The sequence below is a fragment of the Pseudonaja textilis genome, chromosome Z (genome assembly GCF_049901715.1).
Source record: "Pseudonaja textilis isolate UNSWEBS1 chromosome Z, rPseTex1.2, whole genome shotgun sequence".
Classification (NCBI taxonomy): Eukaryota; Metazoa; Chordata; class Lepidosauria; order Squamata; family Elapidae; genus Pseudonaja; species Pseudonaja textilis.
The window spans coordinates 93,081,236-93,092,220 of NC_142008.1; the positions used below are offsets into that span (position 1 = coordinate 93,081,236).

A 10,985-nucleotide genomic window follows, 5' to 3' on the forward strand; every position below is an offset into this window, starting at 1 on the left:
AAAATGGCAGTTTTTAAAAACTAGATTCCCTGCAGATAGATATTCTGGAGATTATCACTACTTGTGGAAGATATCAGATTATTATGTCATATGGCAAGATATGCAACAGTGACATAAGTGGCATTATTTGATATTGTTACAAAGTCTCTGGTTGCTTTTCTTGTCTACAAAGAGACAGGCTAATTGAGCTTAAGATCGCACATCACATATCACTATTATTAAACACATACTTGATTGTATAAGCAAAAGTTAGGGCATGCCACTTCATGGGATAGAGGTATATCTAAAAGTTGCCACTAATGATTGAAGGTAATACAAGGCAAATGATAATGTCAATTCAATTTAATTAATGCCCAATTAATATACATTAAGTAAAACAAAGTCTGTTTCCTGACTCTGTCCATTTTGATTCACTTTGTTCATTTTCATTTTTGAGGTGGAAGGGTGAAGGGGAAGATATATATATATATACAATACTTTTACTTACTTACATTCATTCATACATACATACATATTAAAGTAAAAGTGTTTACTATATAACACTCCTAATGATTTAATTGCTGCAGCAAACATTTATTTTTTCATGGGTAGGCCTAAAATGTAGAGCATCTCTAAATTTATTGAAATAAAGCAGTTTTAAAATACTATAAATAAAACACGTTTGCAGACTTCAGTGAAGATTTTTGATAATGAGCACAGCAACACTGTTGTAACTTGCAAATAGTGAAAAAGTTTATTATGCTACTCAAGCTAAAAGAAAGCACATTTTGAGGTGTATTTTAGAAACTTGCGTAAAAAAGCAGATAGAAATTAGAAAGTTTTAAAGAAAAAACATTGCTTTTTTAAAAAAAGAATGATTTCTAAGTCTAGCTTTTGAAGAAGTTTTTTCTTGCTTCTGTGTTAGAAAGTTTATAAAATGGAAAGTTATTTTTGTAATTTACTCGATGGCTTCTCTTCAACTGATTTGACTTGGGAAGAAACCACTCTGCCATCCACCATTTCCTCTACGATAGTTTTAACCATTCTGGTTTTTGTTGACTCTGAAATAAAATACATACAGTACAATGTTATTTATTTCTTTATCAAATGTTTATTTATTTCTCATCAAAAGCAACTCTGGGTAGTGGATAATAATAGATAGAAACAGAAATTATAAAAACAGCAAAAATAAATATAAAAGCCATAGTAATAAATTTCATAAAAACCCAAAATATAAACCATAGATGAAGAGAGAATTTTTAAAAAAAACCTCAACAATGGACCCCTCCAGACAATCTCCAGTTTTGTGGGAGACTTCAGGTTTGGACAAATAACCAGATCTGTGGCCTTTTAGAATATTAAAAGAGATGAGGTCAACTTAATTTTTTTTTGTGGACGAGAAGAATGTGCTATAAGGCAGGTGCCATGGCAGAGAAGGCCTATGTCCTGGGACAGACCAAATGTAGATCATGTTGGAATAAATAAGTCCCCTGGGGAGAAAAATAGTTGTAGAAAAATGCAAGCAAGGATAGGTGTAACACTATATTTTTAATCATCCTTGTATGGTTTGAATTGGAGACTTCTGCTTTTGCTAGGTTCAAACATTAAGCTATAAATATACTTTTAAATTTTTGATTGCTGTTATGTGTGAGAATCCAGTCAATATAGCCTGAATATATTGAATCCGGGCAATATATCCACAAGATATAGTTAAAAAGAACCATGATTCAGTGTCATGCGGTAATCCAGCTAATATTTTAATTCAACATTAAGAAAATAAGTTTTAGTATTACATTAATAATAAGGATGAGTAGTTAAAGTATCTAAAACCAAACACATTAATATGGGCAAATCTGTAGCCTTTTCATAAGTCTCAAGTATATGCAATGAATATTGTACTGTGATTTTCAAGATGAGCTTGTCAGGAAAGAGGCATAAAAAAGTTAATGCTCTTTATTTTAATAAGATACAATCTTGGAGTTGAAAGCCAGTTCAAATTCCTCTCTTCCCATCTTAATACTAAAGAAAATCAAGGCAGGATTGTGTACTCTATTTTACCAATACTCCCTTGTTCCGTCCTTTAGTATGTCTAGGGCTAACTCTGTACCCTACTCCTTTACAAATAGCTTCAATACTCAGTAGCTTCAAGTAGTTTCAATACTCAGCATCTATCATTTGGTAATGATGAGGGGCAGAAGTATAATATGTATGATTTGATAATTATTGTTTTTCAATGGGTTAGGTTAGGGTCTTCTAAATTTGTAGTACAGAGTGATATGGTCATGCCAGCACAGGGGTTACCCCTGTATGCTCCACTTCCTTGAAACCAACACACTTAACTACAATTCCATCATCCACCCAGGGGCTATGCTTTGGGGGGTGGGGGAAGGGCCTAGTTACACTTGTCTGAGAGGCTTCATTCAAAGCAGATCTGGAATAGGGAACATCAAGATGAAAGGGGATATTGCAAAAAATATTGCAAAGGCACAGGAGAGGTAGTATATTTTTAATGTGAAAGAAAATAACAGGAAGTACTACAAGCAAGATTTTATAGAAATATATGCATTACCTTTCATAGGAGGTCCTGAACTGTAGATAGTTGTGGAATATCCTCTGTAAAGAAAGAATTTATGTTTTGTAAATATTCAGCTCTTTCTCAGTACCATCAGTGGGATTTATAAAGCATTGAGCTTTATAAAAATCTTGTTCCTCCACTGTGTGGTCCTTATCATTGTCAACTTCCAAGTACGGATGTCAGGGCACTTCTTCTGAGCTTATTCATTCCCACCATCTTTTCTCCACCCATCTTGAATTGTCCCCCGAAAAACCCTCTTTATCAGCATGACATTGGCTGTCTCTAATTCTGATCCCTGTTCTGCCTGTACTGCATTTGTTTTAAATAATTGTAATTACTGCTTCTGTCTAAGGTGACAAAGCCTAATAGATTTTCTATAGCTTGAGATGGTGTTGAAAGAATAGGGGAAATATTTTTTTTAGCATCAGTCAGCTAAGATTCACAGTACTAAATCTGCTCAGTTATGAGTTGGGAACATGCTATGAGGATATAGCAGAAAATTATGTTGTCAGGGCACTTATGAGCTAAGGTTAGATGCAAGAGGGAACAGGTTATCTGGAGCTGCCTGATCATGGAAAGCCTGAGACTAATTTTAGGAGAGAGACTCTTTTGAGATCATCTGGGAAAATGTAGGGTATGGGGAGTAATCTTGGTATGATCAGCCAATCTATGCTTCCCCTCTCTGGAGAGAAATATGAACTGGGTAGGGGAACTACAGAAAAGTTATACACTGGAACATTTGTTCCAACCATGTCTACAGCTCAGAACAAATCTAATCTTCTAAGGTGGTGAAGGGATGGATTTGTCATGAATGAAGGTGTATCTGAGGATAATGTTGAAGGATCCAATCTGGGTTGGTTACCAGGATCAGAGGTTTAGTCTTCTGAGTTTTTGGACAGATGCTGGAGCCCATCCTCAAGGAACTTATCTCTCACCAGAATAGTTGATTTGTTTGTGTTTAAAATGTGCAAGTGCAGTTTTATGATGATGGATGAAGTATAACTCTTGTAGGGTAGGATTTCTTGCATATGCTATGCAAGAAATGCTATGCTTCACTTTCAGCATGTAGCTTAAGATGGGAATAACATTACTATAACCAAATTGTGAAAGTAAGTATTATATCAGTACATTCAGTATATTTGAACAGAATAAATGCTTTCTAAGTCCCATTTATTAAATGTTGTCATTTTATGGGACCTAAGAAACATTTTCTGTTATAATAGTCTGTTTGGTCTCTGCTTAAAGTTAATGTTTCTCTGTGTTATGAGTGTTGAGCTTTTTGTTGTGTTTTGCTTTAATGGTTGTCTTTGGTCTGAGCTGCCTTGTTTTATGTCTTAATTGTTTTAATTTAGTGTTTTGAATCCATTGGAATGAGTGGCTATATTAAATCTAATAAATCACCATCATCTTATTGTTCATGTTTCACTTACTTTGGAAGGGCTTTTTCCTACAGAAAATAAAAGTGATTCACATATATCATATAAATTGTCATGAGGAACATACCACAGGCTCAAAGCTTCAGAATTTGTTCTGAAACTAATCTGATGGAGGGCTGGTATTTATATATTGTGAGAGCAGATGTCATAATCAATGTGTTTTCCAGATGCTACAACACATCTTACTCTATTCTGATGTAAGAATGTATTTTTTTCCAATTATATATGCTGCAAATTCCTTACCCCGCTTCTCCTTCCAATAGGCGGTGGTAGGTCTCAATCTCCTTTTCCAGACGTGTCTTTATTCCTAACAGTTGCTGATATTCGGCATTTTGGCTTTCCATATCCGACCGGATCTGCAGAAGTTGTTCTTCCAAACTGCTGATCTGAACCTGTATTTGGCCAAGCTGATCACAGTAATTTCTTTCTGTTTCTGCTAAAGTGCCTTCAAGGGATTGTTTCTGTTGAGAGACAGGCAGTGGCAAAATGAAGCATCAGTTGCTGAATTAAACAGTTGGAAGAAAGTTCTGGATTGCAAGCCAATATTTAATATAATATTATAACTATATTCTATATGGTAGGTGAGTGGTTGAAAGAATCATTCATGTTCTACTGCAATGTCAAGCTAATTTTTCTTTCTAGACAGGACAGATTTGATATAATTTTTCTTTTGGCTAATAAGAATGACTACTTTATATAATATCTCCAAATTTTGTTTGCTAGCTTTCTGAACACAGCAAATGATGACTTCTGCAGCATGAACTTTAAGACTATCACTTACATTCTTAATTAATTATAATATATTTTAATTAATAGCAAATATGCCGTAAGGACTTTTTTTGTCTGCTTATTTGTTTTTAAGCGTGCTGGCCTCTGGCTGGAGTAAAATTAGATTGGTATAATACTTGAATCACACAAAATGTCGTTATTTATAATTTGTCAATTAGAAAGACATTTACAAAGACAAAGCTGTAATCTCATGTTAACTTGGAAATAAATCCTATTAATTTCAGTGTGATTTACTAATTCCAGATAAGTAGATACAACCCACAGATGGTTGATTAAGTTAATTAACTTTGGTTAATTCCAGAAAACTGAAAGAAGAGGTGGACTACCAGGCTGTAGGTTAGGCAGGGAAGCTGACCTTTTACCATCCAATGTTTCCATGCAGAAGAAATCAAGCTGATGTGGCAGTACACTTACCATAGCAATCTGAGCCTGCAGCTCCAGTTCCAAGCCTTGCATGGTACGCCTCAGTTCAGTAACTTCACTTTTGCTTGAACTCAGTTGGTCCACATTGGCAGATATCTCTTGCCTCAATGCTCCAACCTGGACAAGTCAGAGAACAATATTTAGCGGGCTGCATAGAACATTTCCTATGTTTGACATTCAAGTAGGTTGTTCTTGCCTGTTTATTGAACTGTTCTTCTGCTTCTCTCCGGTTTTTGTCTGCAAGTTCTTCGTATTGGGCTCTCATATCATTCAGAAGTTTAGTCAAATCAACTCCAGGAGCAGCATCCATTTCCACAGTGACATCACCACTGGTAATTCCTCGGAAACTCATCAATTCCTGTGGTAAAGAAATGTGGTAGACATTGTGACAATTGAATGATAGAAATTGATGGACAACAAAGAAGATGATGTATTCTGTATATTTCTGATTCTATTTTTATTCTCATGTATCTTCCCCATTTTATATTTAGAAAAACATTTCCAGATAAATCTTCTTTCAATATGGGTGATATGTAGCACCTAATGGAAGAACAACAGTTTGAAGGTGTATGACTAGCAGTGTCCTGCATGTGGCTATATCATGCTACAGAGGGAAATAACAAGTGCTGCCTTTTGGCATCTGCTATCCAAGGCAATTGCCACATTAGGCTTAGCAAAACCCATTTAAATGATTGGGGTGATTTATTATTTATTCAATTTGCAAGGTAGCAAATCATCATGTTCTAAGACAAATTACTAAATTTAAAAACCAGTCCAAAATAAATAATAAAAAGGAGCAGGGAGGAAATGTAAAAAAATATATCACATAGTTTATATGAGTTCACAAATTACCAAGGACCAGATCCTACTGGAAGAACCAAGTTCCTAAAATAATAGCAGGCCTTCCAGGGTTCAGAGGCAATATGCGCAGAAGGGCTGAGATAGCAATAGAGAAGGCATCTATCCAAGGATCCAGTGTGACACTGGTGTTGAAGGGATCTGCAGTATGATAAATGAATCCTCATTTATTACAGGCAGAGCAGAACCTACTGGATGATTTGAGTATACTTTGTTTTGCAATTCAGTTTTTCACTGAATTCTTTTTTAGAGAACTATTTTTAGAACTATTTAGAAGTTTTAGTTCTAGTTCTCTAGAACTATTTTTCTAGAGAACTCTCAGAGAACTATTGGCAGTTTTAAAGGAGATAGTTTAACCTGGGAAATATTTCGATCCTGAATTAGTTTCCTCTATCAATCCTTATAAAATTCAACTGTACTTTTTTTTAATTTAAAGAGTCATCTCTAGAGAAGTAATGGTTTTATTTGTGGCATCGTCTGTCTATCATTATCTGTCTGTCTATCTATCTATCTATCTATCTATCTATCTATCTATCTATCTATCTATCTATCTCATCTGATCTGTCTGGAACCCACATTGCATATCGGACATTAACACAATCGAGAGAGTCCAGAGATATTTCATGAGAAAGTCCTCCACTCCTCTAAGGTAACAGAATACCTTATGCCACCAGACTTGAAATTTTAGGCTTAGACAACTTAGAACTACACTGACTTCAGTCCGACCTCAGCTTAGTACATCAAATTATCTATTGCAATGTCCTATCCATCAATGACTACTTCAGCTTCAACCACAACAATACACGAGCACACAACAGATACAAACTCAAGGTAAACTGCACCAAACTCGATTGCAGAAAATACGACTTCAGCAACAGAGTGGTCAATGTCTGGAATACTCTACCTGACTCTGTGGTTTCTTCCCCAAACCCCAAAGACTAATTTTTCCTTTTATTCTTACCTATTTCATGTACCTATTTCACGTAATCATGTTTATACTTATATCTGTTATCTAATACATGTTTGACAAATAAAATAAATAAATAAAATAAATATCTATTGCCACATATATAATTAGATGGGAAGTATAGAAGCTATGAATAAAGAAAGGGCATATTTATAAAGGGAAACCATCCTTGGACAAATATATGAATGTTGGATTATAATGCGGGGTGCTTAAGAGAGTACCAAGGACATTCATTTCTACCCCGTGACATTCATTTATTCCTGTATTCTTACTCATGTTTATACTTTTACCTATTATCTTGTAAGTGATTGACAAATCAAATAAATAAAATAAAATAAAATAAAATAAATAAACGAATTATTATCCTTTAAAATGTTTTCATTTAGCCACTAGATGGCAGACATAACTGGAGTAAGGAATTTTCAATGCTTCTTAGAAAGGGGAGAAGAAATTAGAATGAAAATCTACAATTCCTTTTGTCCATTGTTAGCACGCACTTATAAATGTACTGTTTCAAAGCAGCACATTAGTATCTATACCCTCTATTGTGGTTGTAGTTTTTCCAACAGCTAGGATTTTTCCAGACAGTCCAGTTGCCTCTTGAAAAAACACCTTTGGGACAACTATGACCTGGATGACTGAGAATCTTCATAGGTATCTTCTGAAATAAACACTTAAAACTAATATTGTTTATTGTCTGTCATTTACCTACTTTGCATTTTGCCTAGTAAAAGCCCTTTCCCCCCAATTGGTGGCCATTTTCTACCAATACTATGGTGTTGCCAGTGGCAGATTCAACTCCAAGTTTGAGAAAATCCTGGATACAGGGCATTACTTTATCTTGAGGCAGAAACCTGAAAAGTTTCCTTTACAGCAGTGTGTGCAGCTGCAGCAAAAGCGCATATGGATTTAACCATTGTTTCAGTGTGTTGGGAAAGTGCTATAAAAAAGAATTATTTGTGTGGAATTGTAACTAAATTCTACTCAGTACCAAAATCCCCCCCCCCCCCGCTCCACTGGTTGCCAGAGATCGACAATGGGGATAAAAGCCGGGGACAGAAATTTGTATGAGCAGTCTGGAAAATGACATTTGGAAATGAACAAAATCCTGTGCTTTTCGTCAAAGGAGAACCATTCCTGTCATCTAACACCAGCTATACCTGCCAGTGTCAGGAATATATCCTAATAAAATGTATCTCTGAAGCTTTAGAAAAACCTTTCTCCCACCTCTTCATGGTTCTTCTTCAGGTAGAGAAGTTCCTCATTCAGGCTCTCAATCTGCAACTCTAGATCTGATTTATTCATGGTTAGATCATCCAAGACTCTGCGTAAGCCATTGATATCACTCTCCACACTTTGATGTAGGAACAACTCATTTTCATACCTTTAAAGTTGATAGAAGAATGACATTTTAGCAACAAAACTTAGACCCATATACTGCTTCATAGTACTTCACAGAAGTTTACAGAGTCAGCATATTTCCCCCAACAATCCGGGTCCTCATTTTACTGGCCTTGGGAAGGCTGAGTCAACCTTCAGCTGGTCAGGATCAAACTCCTGGTAATGGGCTGAATTAGCAATTCTATATTCACTACACCACCCTAGCTCATTATCATTTATAGTAATCATTTAAGGAGTGCAGATGGATTTATAATCAAGGAGGATTTAAAAAACTGAATAGGTGATAGGCTGGAGGAAAGTTAAACACATGTTTTCCTTTCCTGAGTGAAATTGTTTTACTTACTTAAGTTTGAAATCATCAGCAGCTAGTCGAGCATTATCAACTTGTAATACAATCCCAGCATTCTCAATTGTATGTCGACATATCTATAATCAAACATTTAAAAGAAATACATTCATCCCCCGAAATTCTGGATACTTTGCATCTAAGAATATAGGCATGCACACAGGTATACATACACATGCATACACACAAGCACACAGAGACATAAATACACAGAATCATCTTTACTCTTGCTATCTAAGTTATTTAAATTCAACATACACACAAAACATACACGAGGATAGCTAACCTATTTAAATTCAGGAGTTAAGTTCAATAACTAAATTGAAAAGTCTGAATCAAAATATGCTAAACCAAGAACTGGACTCCCACCACAGGCTGAATCATAAATGACCTCATTCTATCTTCACCTAGCCCTTAGTGTGCTCAGCTTATGTGTGCAGTTTATCTACCACTTAAATTTTCATAAGCTCTAGGCAGTTTATAGGTATTAAATATCAATTAGAATAAAAAATCTTAGGTAAGTAACAAAAATGAAATAAGTAATATATATATGAATCATCTAACCATTCTGGAACTTGATTTTCACACCATAATTATCAATAAACCAAGTTTAATTTTAAAATGGCCAGAGTAGGATGGAGTGTGAATGAAATGCTTTAAGCATTCAATGATATATAATTTTCCTGTTGCCCAACACAAATAATCTCCTTGAGGGATATGGGAAACTTTACTAGTGCTAGTTATTCCATGCTGAAAAAGAGAACCCTTACTGTAATGATTTAATTAGGAAGTATTAAAAGGTGGAAAGTTATTGACAACTTACGGAGTCTGGAAAGAGTGTCAACTGAAGTTGGAATACTTTGTGAAAGTATTTGAGCTACTTACCTGGTTCCGAAGATCTTCAATGATGTTAAAATACTTGCTGTAATCTCGATCAGTGTCAGGGGTGCTGAATTTGGCATACCATTCCTTGATTTTGACTTCTAGCTCAGCATTTGCCTCTTCAAGAGCATGTACTTTGCCCAAATAGTTAGCAAGGCGGTCATTAAGATTCTGCATGGTTTGCTTCTCATCGCCTGTGAGGAGACCTCCATCTCCTCCTCCCACGCCAAAGCCACCACCAAAGCCACCTGCAAAACTGCCACTGGCAAAGCCACCACCTATGCCAGCACCATATCCTCCAGCAAGGCTTCCCCCACCAAAACCCCCTCCACTATAACCTCCAGTGAACTTGGAACCACCACTGAAGCCTACACCACTTGACAGTCTAACAGATCCCCCACCTCCACCTCCCATGCTATAGGAGGATATCTGCCGAGAAGAACCTGATGTGAGGACAGAGAGAGCCATAGTGTTTGAGCAAGAAGGAAGGCCTCTACTGTGCCAGCAAGCAAGCTGATTTAGAAAGAGTGCTTTGGCTTGGTGGGCTTTCGAAGTTTATATACAAAGATAGTGGGGTGTATTGTTTCCGCCCCATCACTGCAAAAAGGATTCCTTGCCAAGCCAAAAGCATTACGTCCATGGCCAGATAATTATTTTCTCTAATTAAAAAGTGATGTTATCAACTTCTGCTTTTTGGAAATATGTTCCTCGGGTTATTTGTTGTGCCAGCTTTGTGGATCAGGTGGGATGGAAAAGAGCCAGATCTGTTTTACTTTTCTTTTTATCCTTAAAATTTGATGAGCTACTCTTTTTGTCTTTTGCTCCTCAGCAACACTTTCTTTTAACTTTAGATTGCATTCTGCTCAACAGCTCCAGCCCCCAGGCACAGCTCTTTTAACTGAAAGAGGAAGCCAAACAAAGCTTCAAGGAACGTGTACGAACAACACCAATAGTATTCCATTACATTTGGTAAGGATTTATTTCCCTCTTCTCTTTTTAATCAAACAAATACAGATCTTAAATACCTTGTCATTAGTTTGGCTCAAAACTTCGTAACTGATATTAAAAATCTTTGATGTTATATTGGAATTCATAATTTGATGTGCAGCCTGTCTTTGCAAGTTCTTAGAGATGGGATGGGAACTGAGATTAATAGACTAAATGTTTTTCTTTCACAGTAACTCTAAGATGGAACAGAACAAGTTATTTTAGATGTGGATCACCAACATTTTATTTCTACTAATTCTTCTGCAGATACTATTGCCAGCATTTCCCAGCAGATCATGTTTAATATTGTAGTTTTCTCCTTTGCTTTTCTATGTTATGTGT

The 10,985-nt window shown here is 35.9% G+C and overlaps 1 protein-coding gene across 1 annotated transcript; it reads right to left on the minus strand.

Moving 5' to 3' along the window:
• Window positions 1-707: 707 nt before the first annotated feature.
• On the minus strand, window positions 708-10,531 carry LOC113450735 (keratin, type I cytoskeletal 12-like). Its single transcript, XM_026722018.2, has 8 exons — window positions 9,660-10,531; window positions 8,772-8,854; window positions 8,255-8,411; window positions 5,399-5,560; window positions 5,194-5,319; window positions 4,234-4,451; window positions 2,549-2,592; window positions 708-1,040 (listed from the first exon to the last, which is right to left on the minus strand). The coding sequence occupies exons 1-8, from the start codon at window positions 10,122-10,124 to the stop codon at window positions 925-927; spliced, it is 1,371 nt and encodes a 456-aa protein (XP_026577803.1). The 5' UTR covers window positions 10,125-10,531; the 3' UTR covers window positions 708-924.
• Window positions 10,532-10,985: the final 454 nt, after the last annotated feature.

Coding starts and splice junctions, on each gene's coding strand:
- LOC113450735 (XM_026722018.2), bottom strand. CDS start 10,124: ATGGCTCTCTCTGTCCTCACATCAGGTTCTTCTCGGCAGATATCCTCC. Junction 4,452..5,193: donor TGCAGGCTCAGATTGCTATG/GTAAGTGTACTG, acceptor GTCTCTCAACAG/AAACAATCCCTTGAAGGCAC. Junction 1,041..2,548: donor TTCAGGACCTCCTATGAAAG/GTAATGCATATA, acceptor ATTTTATTTCAG/AGTCAACAAAAACCAGAATG.